The 22095-nt window shown below is 41.3% G+C and overlaps 1 protein-coding gene across 1 annotated transcript in view; it reads left to right on the forward strand.

Moving 5' to 3' along the window:
* The window catches only part of lrp12 (low density lipoprotein receptor-related protein 12), an 83271-nt gene that overhangs the window by 37130 nt on the left and 24046 nt on the right, over nucleotides 1–22095 (forward strand). The window contains exon 3 of the mRNA XM_063054915.1: nucleotides 11345–11480. Within this exon, the coding sequence (XP_062910985.1) occupies nucleotides 11345–11480 (136 nt within the window). The remainder of the gene's footprint in view (nucleotides 1–11344; nucleotides 11481–22095) is intronic.

Here is a 22095-nt window from a genome sequence, read left to right on the forward strand (position 1 = left end):
GTGGTCTATTGCTTAATTTGTTACTTTAATGAAATACAAAAAATTCTCTAACTTTTTTTGGAAAAAATGCTTGAAAATCTAAAATCTGTTCTTTTGTACTGATACACTAATGCAGAAGACAAAAAGTAACTATCTAAAATAAAATTTATACATAAAAAGAATCTAGGGTGCCTAACACTTACACAGTTAATAACATACTGGTTGTGTAACAGAATATGTTTGTACTTGTGGCATGACTATTGTCCATCCTTATTTTGTTGTTCCCTTTTCCTCAGGCATTCTCTGGATCTTGTCCCATACCATTTTAATCCAGAAGCCAGATTCCATTAATGGTCGGGGTCCATGGCATAAAAAAAAGGTTGGGAATCCCTGCATTAGACTCACATTGGTAATATATTGCATTCTGATTTCTTCGCTAATCTTACCAAGTTGAAGTAGTTTAGATAGGAACTCGAGCCCTCAGATATCTGTTCATGTACAACAACTGGAGGTTTGGTTCCCCTTTTACTTAAGTAGATTTCTTTTTTAAATTTGGCTTTAGTGTTAATTCTCCTCCTACTAGACATGGAACAGTTTATTGACTGCTTACTAGTGCTCAGTCGATGGTCTCAAGGAGCTCCAGTATGCAGGTAATTAGTAGGAGAACTTTGCACAACCAAAATTCAGGGAGAGAGAGACAGAGAGTAGCTGGATAGATAGGACTGTAAAAGCTAGGGGCATATTTAGGCACACTTAGGCCACTCGGACCATTAAGTCTGCTCCGCCATTCCATTGTGGCTGATTGTTTATCTCTTTCAGCCCCATTCTCTTCCCTTCACCTTTGACAACTTAATAACTAATCAAGAGTCTATCAACTTCTGCTTTAAGTATACCCAGTAACGGCCTCCACAGCCATGGCAATGAATTCCACAGATTCTCCACCTTCTGGCTAAAGAAATTCCTCCCATCTCTGTTCTAAAGGGATGTTCTTCTATTCTGAGGCTTTGCCCTCTGGTCCTAGACTTCTACACAATAGGAAACATCATCTCCACATCTGTTCTGTCTAGGCCTATCAATATTTGATAGGTTTCAATAAGGTTGCCCTCTCATTCTTCTAAACCCCAGTGAGCACAGGCCTAGATTCATCAAATGCTCCTCATACCCTTTGATCCCTGGAATTGTCATAACCTCCTCTGATTCTCTCCTTGTTTTTATGTTCTAGTCCTCTCAAAATTAATGCTAACATTGCATTTGCCTTCCTTATCACTGACTCAACCTACAAAGTAACCTTTATGGAATCCTGCATAAGGATTTCCAGGTCCCTTTGTACTTTTGATTTCTGAATTTTCTCCCCATTTAGAAATCACTCTATGCTTTCATTCTTTCTAGCAAAGTGCATGATCATACTCTTCCCCACACTATATCCCACCTGCTGCTTCTTTGTCCAGTCCCTTAATCAGTCCTTTTACAGTCTCCCTGCTTCCTCAACACCACCTGTCCCTGGATCTATCTTCTATCATCCACAAACCTGGCCACAGTCATCATTTACATCATTCAAATCATTGACATATAATGAGAAAAGAAGTCCCAATACCAACCCCTGCAGAATACTACTAGTCACTGGCAGCTAACCAGAAAAGGCCCTTTTATTTCCACACTTCGTCTCCTGCCAGTCAGCCAAACTTCTTTCCTGTAATGCCATGGGCTCTTGTTAAGCAGCCTCATGTGCAGCACCCTCTCAAAGGCCTTCGGAAAATCCAAGTGAAAACATCTATTGGTTCTCCTTTGTCTATCCTGCATATTATTTCCTCAAAGAATTCCAACAGATTTGTCAGGCAAGATTTCCCCTTAAGGAAACCATGCTGACTATAGCCTATTTTATCATGTGCTTCCAAGTACCCTGAAACGTCATCCTTAATAATGGACTCCAACATCTTCCCAATCACTGAAATTAGGCTAACTGACCTATAATTTCCTTTTATTTACCTTCCTTCCTTTAGAGTGGAGTGATGTTTTTAATTTTCCAGTCCTCACGAACCATTCTGGAATATAATAATTATTGAAAGATCACTGTTAGTGCCTCCACAAACTCTTTAGCTACCTTTTTCATAACCCTGGGGTGTACACCATCTGGTCCAGGTGACCTTCAGACCTTTCAGTTTCTCAAGCACCTGTCCTTAGTAATAGCAACTACACATTTCTGCCCCTTGACACTCTTGAATTTCTGGCATATTGCTATTGTCTTCCACAGTGAAAAGAGATACAAGAGATTTATTAAGTTAATTCACCGTTTCTTTGTCCCCTAAAACTACCTCTCCAGTGTCATTTTCCAGTGCTCTGGCATCCACTCTCCCCTTTACTACATACTGCATGTAACCAATCCTTATGCCTGCCATTATAATACTCGCACAGCAATTTGCTGTAATTTTGTTGAATCTTTTGCTTGGCACAGTCCAAACACATTAAGGTTAACCCTTTTGTTGCCAGTTACAGCTTAAAAACAAAATGATGGATTTGTTAACAGTATCTTCATAATTCCTTAGAATCTGCCTAATCTTATGAGTATTTTGTAAGTGTTTTGTCACTAGTTTAATAACGGATTCCAAGATTTTATCTTCTATTTGTATTGGGTTACCTAATTCAAGTTTTCTCTCTCCCTCATATTTAGTGGGTTATATTTACTATATATAACTTATGGGAACTGTTCTCAAATCTATGGAATAATGTTCCCCTCCCCGGCAGCTAAGCTTGTTAGCGACCAGAAGCAAACCTCCACTGGCTGGAATAATCCCAAGCAAAAAAGGAGATGGGTATAAATTTTGGACACAAGAGCTCCCGAGACTTTCTTAGTGCTGTCTCTGAGACCTAAAATATTCTAGATCATATATTAGAGACCTTGCCTCTAATCTATGAAAACAACAGGAATTCTGCAGATGCTGGAAATTCAAGCAACATACATCAAAGTTGCTGGTGAACGCAGCAGGCCAACCAGCATCTGTAGGAAGAGGTACAGTCGACGTTTCAGGCCGAGACCCTTCGTCAGGGTCTCGGCCTGAAATGTCGACTGCACCTCTTCCTACAGATGCTGCTTGGCCTGCTGCTTTCACCAGCAACTTTGATGTATGTTGCTCTAATCTATGATCTAGAATTTGGCTGCTCACTAGAGTTTTCACAAATATTCAATTCCATTAGCCACTCCTCAGTCACAAACAATATGACAAGGACATTTTGGCATGAACCATTGTGTAGAATGCAGCATTTACATCACAAGCACCAGGCAACAGCCATCTCCAAAGAGAGTAAACACATTCCCTTAGAATCCATTATTATTGCTGTTATTAAATCCCACTGTCACTTTGTGGCTTGAAGTGGGTGCAGGTCCGAATTGGCCAGAAACATAACTAAACCAGGTAAAGTACATGCAAGAAAGGAACAAAGGCAAGGTAACTTGTCTCTTGACAGCTTGAAGCCTTTACAGGAATAGTGGGTTGTAGAATTCTTTTGAATTACCATTTTGCTTGGGCCTTGCTTGATATCAGTCACCAGCTTGAGCTTGGACACATCTTTCATTGGCACAAAATGCAATTTCAAAGATTTCATTGTAAAGAGCTGTTGTAGGTGTAATGGGCTGTAAATATGTGTGTGTTTTTTTGTTTAATTGCCAATCTGCCCAGCCTCCATCCCAAATTACATAAGGGGCTAAAGGTTCCTAGAGTGGTAAAGGAAAAACACCTACAGGTTTCTGACTGGTGGTTGGAAATGTTAGCTCTCTGAGTGTAAATAGTTAACCTTTTTGTTGCATTTACGTTCAGTAGTCAAAGTTTGGGAGCAATTAATGGGTAAATGCTGCTCATTATTTTGTTTAACCTTTTTTGAACAACATTGGCCATCCAAATGTCCTTGCACTGTTATTCACAGCCACATAATGGATGTTTGGGACCATAAATATGTATTGCAGCACAGTAATGTGGAACATTGCTTGGGGTTCTGTAAGAAGTTTGTATGTTCTGCCGGTGACCACATGGATTTCCTCCCACATTCCAAAGACATACGGTTAGACTGAGTGTGTTGTGGGTATACTGTGGTGCCCAGCTCAATCTCCACTGATCTGGTTTGACACAGAATGACACATTTAACTGTATGCTTTAATATACATGTGATAAAAATAATATTTAATCTCTGATGTCTCTCCTTTTATCTGGTTTAGAGATAAACGTTGGCTGCATTGTGGCTATTGATGCTACTTTTTTGACTGACTTTGATACCAGCACTATTTGTATTTGCATTGTTGACCCCCGACTAAGAGGACAAAGATTAGTTCGGTGCATGAGAATGCTGCTAAATTCCCCTCCAAGTCGAATGTAATCCTGATTTAGATCATATTGTCAGCGGGTCTAAATCTTGGAACTTCCTCTGTGATTCACTATAGAAATACCTTCACAGTACAAACGGGCTATTTCAAGAAGAGCAAATTGTAATCATGATGAGGCAAAAAAAAAGCTTTTGCTGTCAAAGATGCCCACAACTTGCAGAATGATCTATTTTTTTTATTTACTTCCTCTTGCTAACCAAGTTATTTGACTAATATCAAATCTTGGATCAGAGAAATTACATTTCGCTGTACTCTGGGCAGACCTAGTCCGAGCTTTTTTGGTTTATATTTGTCCGGCATGGAAACCACTGATCACAATCCATTAGTGTTTTTGGCCACTACGAAGGATAAAAACAAACGCTTACTAAGTTGGAGCCTGGTCTTACAGGAATTTGATATTGGAATAAAACATATAAAAGGAACGGACAATGTGATTGCTGACTGTCTGTCAAGGTGTTAAAACTTAAAGTTCTCTGTATTAGCTGAATAGCTGATGACTACCTGTATATTATTGTGTATCTAATAATGTCCATTCATGCCCATAATTTTTACCCCGGTAAAAATCCTTTTAAGGGTGGGGGTGTCATGTGTGACACCCAGCAGAGGTACTGGACTGATGATGCTAATGAGAGAGATAAGAAAGACAATGGGGAAACATTCAAAATGCTAATAAGGGAGAAGAGAGGGATTAACGGGAAAGAAACACAATTCAGCTATTGACAGATCGGTTTCTTTGAACCTTAACTGTTTGAAGTTTGATGGACAGGTGGTACCCCAGCAGGGGGATAAAAAGAGCAGGTTTGCTAAGGCACGACACACCACGAGACCCTGGAAAGAGTAGTGTGCCCCCTCAAGTTGGTGGAAGTTTGGAGGTCCGGTTCACGGGAACCGACCAGAGGCTCACAGGGTGTAAAGGTACGATCGGTGGGAACCTGGGGTGTGTGTCCGCCCTTGCCTGGGTGCCGGGTTCACCGGGGAAGAATGATGGTATCCGGAACGGAGGGATCACAGTCGGTGACCACAGCGGGATAAAAGACATCAAAGGGTTTGCCCGAAACCAACTGCGAAGACATCCAAAAGATCTGCCTGAAACCAAATTGCATCTCTCTCTCTCTCCCTCTCCAATGGTACGACAACATCGATTACTGCGAACTGCACTAAACTGAACTGAACTCTGCTTCACTTAAGACATCATTTTACCCCTAGACTGCGATAGAGTTTGGTTGATTCCTATTACTCTAGTTCTGTGTATTTGTGTGTATTATCATTGCTAACTTGTTACATTTATATCCTTACGATTAGTGTACTGTATTACTTATTTCTTTAATAAAACTTCATTAGTTTCAGTAATCCAGACTCCAATGAGCATTCCATTTCTGCTGGTTTGGCAACCCAGTTACGGGGTACGTAACACTGTATGCTTTAATATACATGTGATAAATAAAAATAATATTTAACCTCTGATGTCTCTCCTTTTATCTGGTTTAGAAATAAATGTTGGCTGCATTGTGGCTATTGATGCTACTTTTTTGACTGACTTTGATACCAGCACTATTTGTATTTGCATTATTGACTCCTGACCGAAGAGGACAAAGATTAGTTCGGTGCATGAGGATGCTGCTAAATTCCCCTCCAAGTCGAATGTAATCCTGATTTAGATCATATTGTCAGCGGGTCTAAATCTTGGAACCTTCTCTGTGATTCACTATAGAAATACCTTCACAGTACAAACGGGCTATTTCAAGAAGAGCAAATTGTAATCATGATGAGGCAAAACAAAAAGCTTTTGCTGTCAAAGATGCCCGCAACTTGCAGAATGATCTATTTTTTTTATTTACTTCCTCTTGCTAACCAAGTTATTTGACTAATATCAAATCTTGGATCAGAGAAATTACATTTCGCTGTACTCTGGGCAGACCTAGTCCAAGCTTCCTTGTCACCAGTATAAACGCAGTGCCTTTTGACTGTTGACTGATGCTGAAGTGAACTCTTTGTAACTTCATAATTTAGTTTTGCCAAGTCAAATTTTCAATCCCTTATATACTCCACCTGTACAATTTCATTGCCCTCTGCTACCTTTTCCAACATTACTTACATCTGAAGTCCTTATCAGTGCCATCGTTGTCATCTGACACAATCTATCTGTTTCCATTTTTACAATTTCCAGATCCTGAAAAAAAGCATCCCTTTCATATCTATATACTACTAAAACTCTCGTGCTCTGTCTGTCTGTTTGTCTGTTGGTGACCTCCAATTAACGCAAACGGTGTATTACAGCGGCACTTTTTTTGGCTAAATCGAATTAAAATGCGCTAACTTACAGAATGCAGGCAAAGTTCAGGGTTATATATTCGTATAAAATTGCTCATTCACCAAAAATCAACAGGCTATCTTTCACCTGAGACCCGATTGGCCATCATGGAAATCGGGATGCCACAGCTCGACGCATGTGCACGGATAGCCTCAGCAGCGCCTCACGATGCTCACAGAGCTGGCTCCACCTTCCATGGAGACCGCGACGCCACACCACTGCGCATGCGCACGGCCAGCCTCAGCAGCTTGGAGGCTTGGGTGTTACTGCTTCCTATCTTCTATCAAGCACTAGGGTGAAAATATATGGATAGCCTAATTATGCCGTGTGGAAAGAGAAGGGGGACATTATGGTCAAGAGATGACACTAAACGTCGTTGGGAAGCGGCAAGGAGAGGGAAAGAACAACAATTGGATGAGGCCAGGGCCGCACGAGTCCAGGATCAAAGAGTCAGGACAAAAAAGATGAGAGAAGACGAAACAGAGGAGGACAGATATGCACGTCTCCAAAATGACAACAATAGACACAGATAGAGGAGAGAACAAGAATCTGATCAGGCCAGGACCACATGACTCCAGGATCAGAGAAGAAGAACAAGTGGTAGAAGAGAGGATGAGACGAAGGATGAAAGGGCTGCGTGTCTCCAGAATGATAAAAACAGGCAGAGAAGAAGGTGAGAGGAAGAGACAGAGGAGAAAAGGAAAGATCAACTCGAATATGCGACACAAAGTAATTATTGCGAGAGTTGCTGAAGACAACAATGGCCGCTTTCGACGACAATACCTCAACAGAGGAAGAGCAAGGCAAAATGCACAAGTTGCATGCCGTCACGTTTCTGCTGATGTTGGTTCGATGACCAGAGTATGCCCTCACTGTCGTGCCTTCCTATTCACTGGAGAAACCACACATTTCTGCTGTATGAAGGGACAGGTCAGGATAAGCAATTTGCAGCCTCTACCTAATGAGCTCCTCAATTTGTACAGCAATGATAAACCTATTGCAAATGAGTTCAGGAAGAACATCAGACAATACAATTGCCTCTTCCAAATGACATCCTTTGGTGCCAAAGAAGTCATTCCAACTAGGAATCGATGGAATCCTCCTGTGATTATTCAAGGCCAAATCTATCATTACATCGGACATTTAATTCCAGACCCGATTCCTTCAAATTTACTTCATGGATACTTAATGTTCATTCTGGTCACATATTTGTCTTGTTATGTGTCTTTTAATAAGCTGAGTTTTTCTTCTTTAATTTCCAAATCAAGGAGATAGCAATAGCATTCAGGAAAATTTACTGTTCATTCTGGCCGCATCAGACTGCACTACCCTTCTCTCAAAGGGTGCCCCAACGGGTCACCCCGTTGTCTAGTATTAAACTAAACTGTATTCACTTTCCGTACTTATTCTTAATATTCTGTTACTCCTTCACAGTTCTTCTGCAAAATTTCCAAGGCCATTGTCACCTAGCCGCTCTTGTCAGAGTGTAGGAGAGCCACTGAATTTATAGACTCCGATCTATTCTGCATCCCACAGAGGATGAATGCTCTCGGACCTCATTTCACTTTTTATACCTTCAAAGGTAAACTTTGTTCATGATAGTTAGTTGTCAGGAATGTTCTCTGTTCTATGCTGTCAAATAGAACATAGAACATTAAAGCAGAGTACAGGTCCTTTGACCCACAATATTATGCCGATCTTTTAACATATTCTAAGATTAACCCTTCGTACCTACATTCTATTTTTCCATCATCCGTGTGCCTATGTAAGAGTTAAAAGCCACTAACACCACCCCGACAAGGTGTTAGATTGTGCAGTTTGTGGTGGCCTTGGGCTGAATAGTTACCATACCAAGCTATGTTGCATCAAGACAGAGTGCTTTCTGTGGTCCATCTATAAAAATCAGTGAGAACAAACAGGGACGTGCCAAATTCCCTTATCCTCCTAAGGAATTAGAGTAGCTAGTATGCTTTCTTAACCATTTTGTCTATGTGGTTGGACCAGGACAGATTACACTAGTGATAGTTACACTAGTAACTTGAAACTCTCTGTCATTTTGAAGCAGGCTCAATGGGCTGAATATCCGAATTCTATTCTTATGTCTTACGGTGTTTATTCACATTTCAGCACCATTATTAATACATAGAGGGGTATGTACTCCTGAAGTTAATGATCATTTCTCTTGTTTTGATGACATTGAGGGAAAGGTTTTGTGGTCTTGTTGATGTGCCACTAGGTTTCTTATCTCCTTTTTCTGAACTGCAGTGTGGTCAGGATGTTTAAATCCCATATATTTATATTTTTGTATCAAATTCTATAAAAAGACCTGTATTCTTTAGGAACTGCACTATATATTTAAAGCAATAATCTATGATCCTTTCTACAAAATATTGTTATTGTTAATGTTAAGTTGTATTGTTTTCCATATTAACTTTAAAATCCGTTCCTTTCTCCTGTGCTCTGTCTCATCATGTTTAAAATCTGGCCCACTATGATGGTGTCATCCATGAGTTTGTAGATGGAGTTACAGTTGTTGGTGTTTTGAGATTATGGAGACTATTTTGAGGATAATCATGCCTATTCTTACTGATTGAGGTCTGTTTGAGGAAGTCAAGGAGAGGTGTTGAGTTTTGGAGATGAGTTTGTGTGGATTCTTTGTTGACAAGATATTCCATAGATGAATATAGGGCCAAGGAAATGTCATCTGCCATGGATTTATTTTGGCAAAAGACAAATTGCAGTGAGTGGAAGTTATCTGGGAGACTGGAGTTGATGTGTACCTTGACTGACCACTCAAAGTACCTCAACATAGTGGATATCTGAGTCACTGGGCAGTTGTTATTAAAGCACGTTATATATTTTTGTTTGGCACCAAGATGATAGCATTCCTAAAGCAGGTGGGAACCTTGAAGAAGCGAGAAGTTAAAAATGTCTGTGAATGCTCCTGAGAGCTAATCATGCAGTATCTAAGGACGTGGCCAAGGACTCCATCTGGGCCGAATGCCTTGCACCTGTTCGCACACAACAAGGCTGATCTGATGTCTATAATGGTTACTGGGTACGTGCAACAGAAGCTGTTGGAACAGGTGGTGGCATTTCATTGCCCTTTTCTTCAAAGCGTGTGTAGAATGCATTGAATTCATTGGGGGTGGATGCATTGTTGTCAGCCATACTGCTGATTTTCATTGTGTAGTCTGTTCCTTTGTTTTATCTTAAAAGTATGTGTCTGTCTACTTACGCAGTGATGTAAAATTGGGAATTCTTCCCCTTTTAAATTTGTTTTGAGCCTTTTTTAAAAAAAAAATGGCATGTAGAGATGCACATGGATGATGAAAAATTGGAGGGCTATGTAGGAGGGAAGGGTTATATTGATCTTAGAGTAGATTTAAAAGGTCAACACAACATCATGGGCCAAAAGGCCTGTACTATGCGGTAATACTGCCTTTTTATCACTGGTGAGATCACTCCACATGGAGATGGAAAACTGCATTTTGACCACTAGTGAGATTGCTTTGCTGTGGAGAGGGGAGACTGCCTTTCGATCGCTGGTGGAATTGCTCTGCTGCTGGAGAGGGAAAGGCCTGCCGCCTGACCTGAAGAATGTCACCAGGTTTTCTGTGTTTTTTATATGGACGTGGACTATAGACTTCTTTTCAGTCTTGTAGTTTTTTCGCCCTATCTTTCTAGCTTTTTTTTTGTGTGTGGGAGAGGGGGATTTGGGGGTTGATGAGCCTATTCCATGCAACACACATCAAAGTTGCTGGTGAACGCAGCAGGCCAAGCAGCATCTATAGGAAGAGGCGCAGTCGACGTTTCAGGCCGAGACCCTTCGTCAGGACTAACTAAAGGAAGAGTGAGTAAGGGATATATCCCTTACTCACTCTTCCTTCAGTTAGTCCTGACGAAGGGTCTCGGCCTGAAACGTCGACTGCGCCTCTTCCTATAGATGCTGCTTGGCCTGCTGCGTTCACCAGCAACTTTGATGTGTGTTGCTTGAATTTCCAGCATCTGCAGGATTCCTGTTGTTTGAGCCTATTCCATTTTTTGTTTGTTTTTTTTGTGGGGAGGAGGGATTTTGGGGGGGGGTGTTGATGATCATGATGATCAAAAGGCAGTTTTGTGGCCATCTGGAGAAGAATTTCAGAGTTGTATACTTTGATAATAAATTCACTCTTGGTGTTCTGAGCCTATGTTCTGAAGTTGGTGAGGGAAAATGGTAGATACGGAAAGTGATTGGTGGACCCAAATAAGGGAGGGATAATGGGCAGATGGAAATGGGTATGGAAGGGGATAAGAAAGGTGAACCAAGGAAGAAGGCGGCCAGGTAGATGGGTATGTGGGTGAATTTTATTTCCTGTATAATTGAGTTTTGTAATTTGTTTCCACCGAGCACCTACCAACTGTTGTCTCAATATTCTCCTCTAGTTCCATGTATTAACTCTCTTGCATTTCTATACTGATTATCTTCCCTCTGCATTCTGTCCTGAAGTGAGGTCTCATCCCAAAATCTCGATCATCGCTTTGCTTCCAGGGATGCTGGACTTCTTCCAGAAGTTTGCTTTTTGTTTCAGCTTCCAATATCTGCAGTCCTGTGTCTCTATCTTGGTATTGCAATGACATCTTAATTTGGGTAATATTGTCTGTCTTAATCACATTAATTATCTAACTTACCTTTTTTTTAGCTTGTGGTGATGTACCAGAACAACTCAGGGCACCAAATGGAATAATTACAAGTCCAGGTTGGCCTTTTAACTATCCAACTGGAACTAATTGCAGTTGGTATATCCAAGGCAATCGAGAGGAAATCATCACCATCAGGTAAGCTTGATCAATTTGATGTTTATATGTTACTAATTGGCATACAATAGCCGGCACAAATTTGTAGTGTCATTTGGAAGTTTACCTTGTTTAAAAGGTTAGAATATATTGTTCCATGCCATTGATGTATACACATTGCATACTAAGCTCCCTAGCTTAGCTGTTAATTTTCTACCAGCATTGCTGTTAGAAGTAAAATCTTGTGAGTATTGAATGAAGACTGTTTAAAAGTAAGTTTTAAACTCTGCCCTTGATCAAAATTCAGTGGCGTCCCTTGTCAAAGTGAATTGGCAGTTGAACATAGTTAAATTTTGTTGTAGCTAGTACTTGGAGGTGACTGTGTCTATTACCTGTTAATAATTTGAAAGTTTCCTATAGTGGGAGAGTCTAAACCAAAGAGCACTACCTCAGAATAGAAGAGCATCCCTTTAGAATGGAGAGGAGGAAGAATTTCTTTAGCCAGAGGGTGGTGAATCTGTGGAATCAACTGCCACAGATGACTGTGGAGGCAGGTCACTGGGTATATTTAAAGCAGAGGTTGATGGGTTCTTGATTAGTAAGGGCATCAAAGGTTACGGTGGGGAAATCCATAATAAATCAACCATGCAGAGCAGACTTGATGTGCCAAATGGCCTAATTCTGCTGCTTTGCCTTGTGGAAAGGAAAACTGGACAAAATATCCCAATATGGACACACCATGCTTGATCAATTTGACACTTTTTTTTGTAGCCATGCCTTTGAGAATCTTCCTGCATTATTCGAATGATGCTGTTAGTGATTTGTCAATTTTCTGAGGTATTTCTGAAGGAAGTGCAGTGGTTTGGCTTCATTGACTTGGGTTTAGGTCTAATCTCCAGTTGTCCCCGTGACCATATTTGTTTCTTCCTCACACATCCTGAAGACATAGAGAGGTAACCCATGGACATGGGTTGCCTCTTGTGTGTAGGTGCATGGGAGAGTTTGAGGGGAGAATAAAATGGCATTAGTGAAGGATGGTTGCTGGAAAGTAAGTATGGACTCTGTGAGCCAAGTGGCCTGCTTCCATGTCCTTTGCTTATGATCTGTTCCCAATCAATCCCATTCCTATTCCTTTTATGAAATTCCATTGCTAGGTATGACTAAACTAGAGCTGCTCACCTTCTGTTCTTGAATAAAATGTCTCTAAACTTGACAGAGTCTGAATACTGTTTTCTGTCAGTTGGTGCTGATCTCATCAAAATGTACACAGTGGCCATATACTAGGTGCATCCTGTACCTAATAAAGTGGTCACAAGTTTATGTTCAAGGTGGTGTAGCCTATCCACTTCAAGGTCTGCTGTGTTGTGCATTCAGAGATGCTCTTCTGCACACCACTGTGTAGTCATTTGAGTTGCTGTTGCCGTCTTGTCACCTTGAACTAGCCTGGCCATTCTCCTCTGATCTCTCATGAACAAGATATTTTCGCCCTCAGAACTGCCAGTCACTGATTTTTTTTTTGTTTTTCACACCATTCTCTGTAAACTGTGGAGATTGTTGTGTGTGAAAATCCTAGGAGATTGGCGTTTTCCAAGATATTCAGACCAGCTCGTTTGGCACCAACAATCATTCCATGAACAAAGTCACTTGGATCACATTTCTTCCCCATTCTGATATTTGGTCTGAACATCAGCTGAACCTCTTGATCACATTTGCACGCTTTATGCATAGAGTTGCTGTCACATGATTGGCTGATTTATATATTTCCATTAACAAGCAGGTGTACCTAATAAAGTGTATATCTTCAGTTTTGCATAGGAGTCTTTTGCAAAATTGAGTGGCATTCCCTGGCACTTTTATTTGACAATATGAAGTTATTGATACTTTTTTACCGTTATCCTGTCCTTGCTAATCATTCAGATATGCATTTCTCATGAGAGCTGCTAGATGTGATATCAGATCTGAAATCCTGTCTGCTCACTACCCTGGACCCCCATCAATTTGCCTATTACACCAACAGGTCAACAGAGGACGCCATCTCCATGGCACTTCGCTCCGCCCTGACCCACCTGGACAGCCCCAACTCTTATGTCAGAATGCTGTTCATTGACTTTAGTTCGGCATTCAATACTGTGATCCTCTCCAAGCTGATTGCCAAACTTCGCCAGCTTAGTATCAGCTCATCCCTCTGCAATTGGACCTTGGACTTTCTGACTAACAGAAGTTAAGTTAGACAACCTCTCCTCCTCCACTCTCACCCTGAACACCGGCGTGCCTCAAGGCTGTGTGCTGAGCCCTCTTCTGTACTCCCTTTTCACCTATGACTGTGTTCCTGTACATGGTTCTAACTCCATTATCAAGTTCACAGACTACACCACGGTGGTTGGCCTGATCAGAGGGGATGACGAGACGGCCTACAGGGATGAGGTCCAACACCAGGCCTTGTGGTGTGCCGACAACAACCTGGCCCTTAAAACCCAGCAGATCAAGGAGATCATTGTGGACTTCAGGCATGCTAGGAGCCACACTCACGTCCCCATCTACATCAACGGAGCTGTAGTGGAGCGTGTATCAAGCTTCAAATTCCTTGGTGTCCACATTTCCGAGTATCTCACCTGGTCCCTGAACTCTTCCATCTTGATCAAAAAGGCGCAACAATGCCTTTATTTCCTGTGGAGCATCAAGAAGGCTCACCTCTGTCCCAAGATAGTGACAGAATTTTACCGCTGTACCATTGTACTCACCAACTGCATCTCTGTGTTATGGCAATTGTCCCGTATCGGACCGCAAAGCATTCCAGCGTGTGGTGAAAACTGCCCAGCGGATTATTGGCACCCAATTGCCCACCATTGAGAACATCTACCATAAACGCTGCCCAGGCAGGGTGAAAAACATTATCAAGGATGCATCTCACCCTAACCATGGACTTTTTACTCTCCTCCCATCCGGTAGGCACTGCAGGAGCCTCTGCTCCCGCACCAGCAGGCACAGGAAGAGCTTCTTCCCTGAGGCTGTGCCTCTGCTGAACCTCATATCACAGCGCTAAGCAGTATTGCACCCATATTGTACAGCCTCAGTACTTCTATATTTGTGTGCTGTAGTACTTTTTATTTGCAGTTATTTTGTAAATAACACCATTCTTTGCATTTCTGGTCAGATGCTAATTGCATTTCATTGGCTTTGTATCTGTACTCGGCACAATGACAATAAAGTTGAATCTAATCTAATGTGATAAACCATTTATAGTCACTGGTTAGGCCCCAGAGGAAGGCCAGGTATTTAAGAGTGTCAAAGCTTGGAAGGACTCTCCAAGTAAGTTATAGCAGTGGTACCGAGGAAAAGGAGCTGCTTACATGGAGACTCAACGGAAGCTGTAGTTGTCCTTGGAGTAGGGGCAGTTAGGTGGAGATCTAACGGATGCAGTTAAAGCATTAATTTTGATATTGTAAATTGTGGATGGATTAGAATCTGAGTTGAGGAGAAACTTGTTTTGCAAGTTGAATGTCACTGAACCAGACATCCCACCTCTCCTGGAAGTTCCGGGAGTCTCCCTCATATTGATAGTGGCTCCCTGATGCCTGGAAATGATATACAATATTCCGCAAATCGATTTTTTTTTTGAGAGGGAGAGCGAGAGCGAGTATCCTGATTGGTTTCCCTTCGTGCTAAGTAGACCTATCAGTTTTCTCTGTGGGCGAGCTTTACAGTCGACCTCAAAAATGATGAGTGTTGCTTGCTGCACTGTTTGTAACAGTGACTTTTCTATTGCCCGTGGTGAGTTAAAATGTAAAAGACATGTTGAGGTGAGTTTTAACAGGTGTCATTCGTTCATTAACGTAGCTAACGTTATTTAAACTAGCTGGCTAGCTGCTAAGGGGCTACTCTATTGATGTCCTACATGATGAAGCCAAACTCCCTGTAGACTTGCTTAAAGTTGTGATAGAATAAACATGATAATATAATATAAGTACATATTTTAATGCCACATTTTCTGCATATACCCAACTTGGCTTACAGATTAGACAAAATCACTGAACAAAGAACCCTTGGAGGTCGACGGGGGGAGGGGGGTGGGAGATGTGGGGTTGCGGGGGGGGGGGGCTGCTACCTCCCTGAAATGAGTTTTTGCAGGGTGGGATGTCTGCTGAACTAAAGAGTGGTGGAAGCTCAGTTAGCAGTAACTTCCTAAAGGAAATTTGATAAATATTTAAAAGTGAATCAAAATTCAACGATGGTGTGTGTGGGGTGGGGGTGGTGGGGTGTCGTTGGAATGGAGAGGCAATTGAAACTTGGACTAATTAGAAAAAAATTCAGAGAGCTGATGCAGCTTTAATGGACATTACAGAAAGTCTTTTTCTTCAGTTGTAAGGGTCAATAGTTCTTTGAAGCTGTTGTGATTTGCACTGGGAACCTTGATCTATTTTATTTTCCTAAAAATTTAGTTTGTTGACATGGAGATTATTTTTCAACATCTAGACTTCTATTTTGGTTATGATCAGATAACTGATGCAAACTAATAATTGATTATGGGACCTGTCAGCCTGTATTTCTCAGACTCCTTGCTTTATTCTATATAATAAGTAGCAGTGCACAAATCATTTTTGAATCTCTATTTCATGAATTTGTATTTTTAATGTTGACAGTGATTACTAATATGTTCTGAGCCGTTGCTGAGACAAGCTGAACAGGTGTTTATACTGTGCTGGGGAATATTTTTGGTTTCTGGAAAATGGAATTTGTATCTGTAAAGTGCAAATTCGACTGCATTAAAGAGACAGAAATACCTTTGTCTCGGAAGTTATGCTTTAAATACTGTATGTGCTTAAGCTCTTGGGTGGTGTAAAACTTTATTTTTGAATTTTTCAACATGCAATAGTTTCCTGAAGATGATCTATTTCAGATAAAATAGCTCCCATGCTGTAAGAACATTCTTTGCAAATGTCATTTTAAACATGGAGAAATGCATGGTGAATATCCTTCTTTTTCAATTGTCAGACAACAGCTTCAGATTTCCATGAGGCTATCTTTAAGTTTCATGATTAAAAGAGTTGTGATGTGGTACAGGAAAATGAAAATCCTATCCCTTCAGCTTTGGATTCTGTATGTTATTTTTACCACAATTTAGCTGGCCAGTTTTCAGGCTGTGTAAAAAATTTCCTGCTCAGTGCAATGGATGGTCTGTGCACCTGTTTAAAAAAAAGAACACACACAGAGGGAACATTGCCCACCACATTAAACTAATAACAAGATATATTTGGGTCGAGTTCAGTGAAGGCTTGAAGGTTGCAGAATACAGCAAGTGGAAAAGATAATTTAGAAGCAAGTGTAGTTGATTTGCTGAGTGTGATTATATTCTTGTTTAGTTTAGGAATGACTCTCTTCCTGTAATTAGAATGACCTTCTTGCCTGTGTTTGACCTTAATGCTTCTGATTGTCTTGCAGGTGGGCATGTTCATGACCATGAATTGATATTGAGCAGATGAAATTGCATCTAGTGGAAATGTTTTTTTCTGGTCAGAGCATTAATCAGCTAGTGAATCTTTGCAGTGTGTTCCAAGAGATAAGATTAAAATAAGTAACAAAGTAATAGAGACCTAATGGGCATGGGGCTCTCCAAAGGCCTTTGAAAGATTCCAAGAAACTGTTCAATAAAGTTAGTGCGGATGGGAATGAACATAATAAAAATCACGTGCATTAAGGACTTCTAAAATGATGGTGGGAATAAACTAATCATTTTCTGGTCGGAAGGCTAAACTATTGAAGGTATGAAAACATTGTAATAGGAAACAAGCTGTTCACAATCTTAATTATTTGCATGAGGAACTGATGTAATAAATGTAACTTTTATATTTCAAAGTTGAATGTGGTGGGAATTAAAAGGAGCATGCCAAGAAACTTCTATGGGATATAGTCGTCGTCGAGGATGATGGTCTTTGTTCTGAAGAAGTGGCCCACAGAGCGAAGACGCCTGTGCATGTATTTGTTTAATGTGTACGTGATGTTGCACTCCAAGAAGCACACGATGCTTCACAAATCAACCAACTGATTCCAATGGCATGGAAACCACAACGATGGGAGCTGATGGATTTGTTGCAGCCTTCATTCGCCTTTATGGTCGTTGAGTTCGAAGTAACTTCGTCCGCCTGTTCCACCGTTGAGGTCTTGGTTGCATTGTTCTTTGTCAGGGACCTCACCCTTGACCTTACCACCATGGGTGACCCTACCAGGAGCATGGCTCCAGACAGCATTGCTGTCGGGATCACAGGACCACACAAGCTTCTCCACCGCAACAAGGTGACAATCCATGGAGAAGATGGGATATAGATAAGCTAAATGAATGTGTGAAGACTTGGCAAATGAAATATTATGTAGAAAAGTGTGGAGTAATATGCTTCAACATAAAGAATAGAAAGATAGCATATTTTTAAATGGTAAGAGATAAAAAGCTGTTGGTGTCAGCAGGAATTTCTTGTCCTTGTAAATGAATCACTGGTGCTAAACCTGATGTGACAGTAAGTAATTAGAAAGGCAAGCAGTATGTTAACCTTCATTGAAAGAGGATTTGATTACAAGAGTAAAGACCTTTTTTTGTAATTATACAAGTCCCTCCTGAAATCACTCTAGGAATATTGCATACAAGTCTGGTGTCCTTACCTGGGAAGAGGTATGCTTATAATAGAGCTAATGCAACAGATGTTCTGCAGATCGATTCCAATGTGAGTGGAATGTGCTATGGGGAAGATTAAACAGTTTGGGCCTATAATTTCCTGAATAATAAGAGACAATTATTGAAACATTTAAATTCTTGTAGTGCTTCACAAGATAGTTGCTAATGACCAAAGGTTGACATGACACCAGGATTCCAGATATTAACAACTGGAATTTTAGTATCTTGCTGATGCCTTGATTTTCGACAGCCAGTCGTGTGAGTTTCATTTAAAGCATCATGGCAAACCTAAACCAAAAATTAAACATGGGTAGATAATAAGATTTAAAGTACATTATTATCAAAGTATGTACGCAGAATACAACAGTTTCGTGGCTGCTCGCAGAAGGACGAATCTCAAAGACCTCAGAACCCTTTGAAGAAAATATCACACAGCGAGCACACGAAGAAAGAACAAATTGTGCAAATGGCAAAAAGCAAGCAGACAACACTAATAATATCAAACATCAAACCAGGAATCCAGCAGTATTCAGTTTAGTTCAGTTCAGCGTTGCGTTGTGCTGCTGGCCCACTGCAGCCTGCAGGGCAAAGCATTCTTTGCTGAAGTGCTCCAGACCACATCGATTGCTTCAATTAAACCACTCAAAAACAGCAAATCAAATTAACCCGAATCCAGGAATGCATGCAACCTGAACCCAGAAGTCCCCCAATACGAGTCCACAGTCTCTCCGATCAATCCTTGTAATATGGATCCCAGGACTACTGCACCTTCCTTCGAAAACAGCTAGTGGGATGGAGAGGAAGACAGGTCAGGAGCAGGCAGACGGTGCTGTACACCTGCCTGTCCTCTGCTCTTGTTCTTATCGCCTTCAACCTTGCTTGATGCCTCAGTTGGAGATTAGCAGCTCACGCCCCATCTCCAGGCTTCCAGGCTATACACTCCGCTCCAAACATCACCAAACTTGCTCAGAGACAGCAAAGCACCTGATCATTCAGTCAGTCCAAAAACAAACTGTCAAAGTGGTTCCAGTCACATGCATTTTAGTTGTAGAATCATTTTGAAAGTAGAGGAAGTAAAAGAAGTAGTTTCGTGAACTGTCCGCAGGATGTCGCCGTCGGTCACATTGTTCACTGGTGCCATCTGGAAACAATCAATATATAATGGTAACTCCAGTGAACAGTTAGCACACAGCCGCATGACATGCATACAGTGCTCTCATATGATGTATGGTGAAACAGACACCTGATGCACTCAAATGTTTCTGCTGCTCAGACAAGTCTTGAGCACTGCAAATTCTGAAAATCTAATATCCATCTTCGCTGTTGAACCTTGCTTTCAGGACAGGATGCCTGTTCAGCAGGTAGTTGAAGAATAATAATAAGATGAAGGAAGGCTTTGTGTTTATCTTTAAATTGATCTTATTGTGCTATAGTTTACCAAACCTCATGTTCCATTCATTAACCCGTTTCCCCTGTGCTACGATGCAGATGTAGAGGCCACCACAAATTTTCATATCAAATTTGTAAGTGAAATCATACCTGAAGATTAAAAAGGTAGAATTCCATGGCAGTTTTTCAGAGTTCGACTGCGACTTATTTCTGAGCGGGATTCATTCGAAAGGGCAAATAAAAATAATGCAAGTGCCAGTGGAGTAGCTATTCTTGTGAGTGGGTCAGTGTTTAGAGTGGCTTTGGTGCATCAGGCTTAGGCAAGGATAAGTATCTGGTAAGTTTCTCTTTTTGTTCTTAATTTCTCATTGCTCATCTTTTAGTGCAGTGAGAGTGGCTTTGGGGCAGTGTATGGTACTGTGTGTGAGATGTGGGAATTCTGGGAGACCTCTAGTCTCCTGGATAAAGATGTCTGCATCAGGTACACAGAGTTGCAGCTCCTCAGAGAATGTATTAAGGAACTGGAGCTGTGTCTCATTGACCTTTGGCATGTATGGGAGAATGGATTAGAGCTACAGGGAAGTAGTCACCCCTACATTGCAGGAGACAGGTAACTTGGTGACTGTCAGGAGAAGGAAGGGAAATGCACAGGCAGTGCAGAGTATTCCTGTGGCTGTTCCCCTCAATAGTAAGTATACCACTTTATATACGGTTGAGGGGTACAGCCTATCGGGGGGGGGGGGGGAGCTTCAGTGACCAAGCCTTTGGCACTGAGTTTGGTGCTGTTGCTCAGAGGAGAAGAGAGATGAAATGAACTGCACTGGTGATGGGAGATTCCATAGTCAGAAGAACAGGGATGAGATTCTGCGGGCTCGATAGAGAAACCTGGATGGTACATCGCCTCGCAGGTGCCAGGGTCTGGAATGTCTTGGATCAGGCCCATGGCATTCTAAAGGGGGAGGGTGAGCAGCTAGAAGTCATGATACATATTGGCACCAATGACCTAGGTAGGAAAGTGAGGAGTTCTGAAGAGAGATTTTAGGAAGCTAGGTAGAAAGCTGAGAAACAGGACCTCCAGGGTAAATCTCTGGATTGCTGTCCATGCCATGCGCCAGTGAGGATAAGAATAGGATGATTTGGCAGGTGAATGTGTGGCCGGGGAACTGGTAATGGGTAGGGGTTCAGATTTATAGGTCATTGAGATCTCTTTGGGGGAAGGTATGACCTGTACAAAAGGGACAGGTTACACTTGAACCCAAGGGGGGGCCAATATCCTTGTGGACAGATTTGCTTGAATTGTTTGGGAGAGTTTAAACTAATTTGGCAGGGGGATGGAAATGGAGTGATACTGCTGAGTATGTGGTAGTTGGTTTACAAACAGGCAATGTGTAGTGAAACTGGTAGCAAGGAGAGGCTGATGATAGGGCAAAATTGCAGTCAACAGGATGAGTTGCAATGCAAAAGGTGGATAAAATCGAGAAGGGTGAATACAAGACTGAAAGTATTGTATTTGAACGCGGGCAGTATATGGAATAAGGTAGATGAACGTAGCACAGTTACAGATTGACATGTATGATATTGTGGTCATCACTGAATCGTGGCTGAAAGAAGATTATAGCTGGGAACTTAATGTCCAAGGACACACATTGTATCGAAAGAACAGGCAGGTAGGCAGAGGGAGTGGCATGGCTGTGTTGGTAAAAATGAAATCAGATCATTAGAAAGAGGTGACATGGGGTTAGAAGATATTGAGTAATTGTAGGTAGAACCAAGGAATTGTAAGGGTTAAAAGCCTCTGCTAGGAGGTTTAGAATGGCGATGAGGAGGAATCTATTTAGCCAAAGAATGGTGAATATGTGGAATTTGTTGCCTCAGGTGGGTGTGGAGGCCAAGTCATTGGGTATATTTAAGGCAGAGGTTGATTGATTCTTGATTTAGTCAGGGCATGAAGGGATACAGGAAGAAGGCAGGAGATTGGGGCTGACAGAGAAAATGGATCAGTCATGATGGAATTGCAGGGCAGACCTGATGAGCCAAGTGACCTAATTCTTCTCTAATATTTTATGGTCTTATGGTTTTTATGCTTGTTAATTTAATATTAATACTAATGTATCGTGCAAGAGTGGGCTTCTTGATCACCTTTTGTGTGTATGCATGTGTCAGTACTGTTACATACAGTATGTCATTGTAGTTAATGTCTGATGGAAGGCAGAGTAATTTCAGTGGGGAGCACTGCACATCACTGTGAACTGTCTGGGCACAATCGCATGACTATAACAACAGTTTAGGTTGATGAAAGACAGGCAACAACAAAATAACTTGTAGCATTTGTGAAAAATAACTCCATGGTCAAAGCTACAGTGCCTATAAATCTTATTAATCTTCTAATCCTTCAGTGTTTTGTTATCCTGATTTATTTTGTTTCTTCAATTCATGTACTTGTAGCAGCAATTAAACCACTGCTTCTCATCCCTGAAAGAGGTACAGATGTGTTTTAAACACTTAAGTCTAGCCTTAACCTCAGCTAGACACTTGAATATTGGTACACACTGGTGTGTTCAACTAATCAGCACCTTGTTGGATTTGGTTGAATGCTGAACATAT

Source organism: Mobula hypostoma, chromosome 1 (genome assembly GCF_963921235.1).
Source record: "Mobula hypostoma chromosome 1, sMobHyp1.1, whole genome shotgun sequence".
Taxonomy (NCBI): Eukaryota; Metazoa; Chordata; class Chondrichthyes; order Myliobatiformes; family Myliobatidae; genus Mobula; species Mobula hypostoma.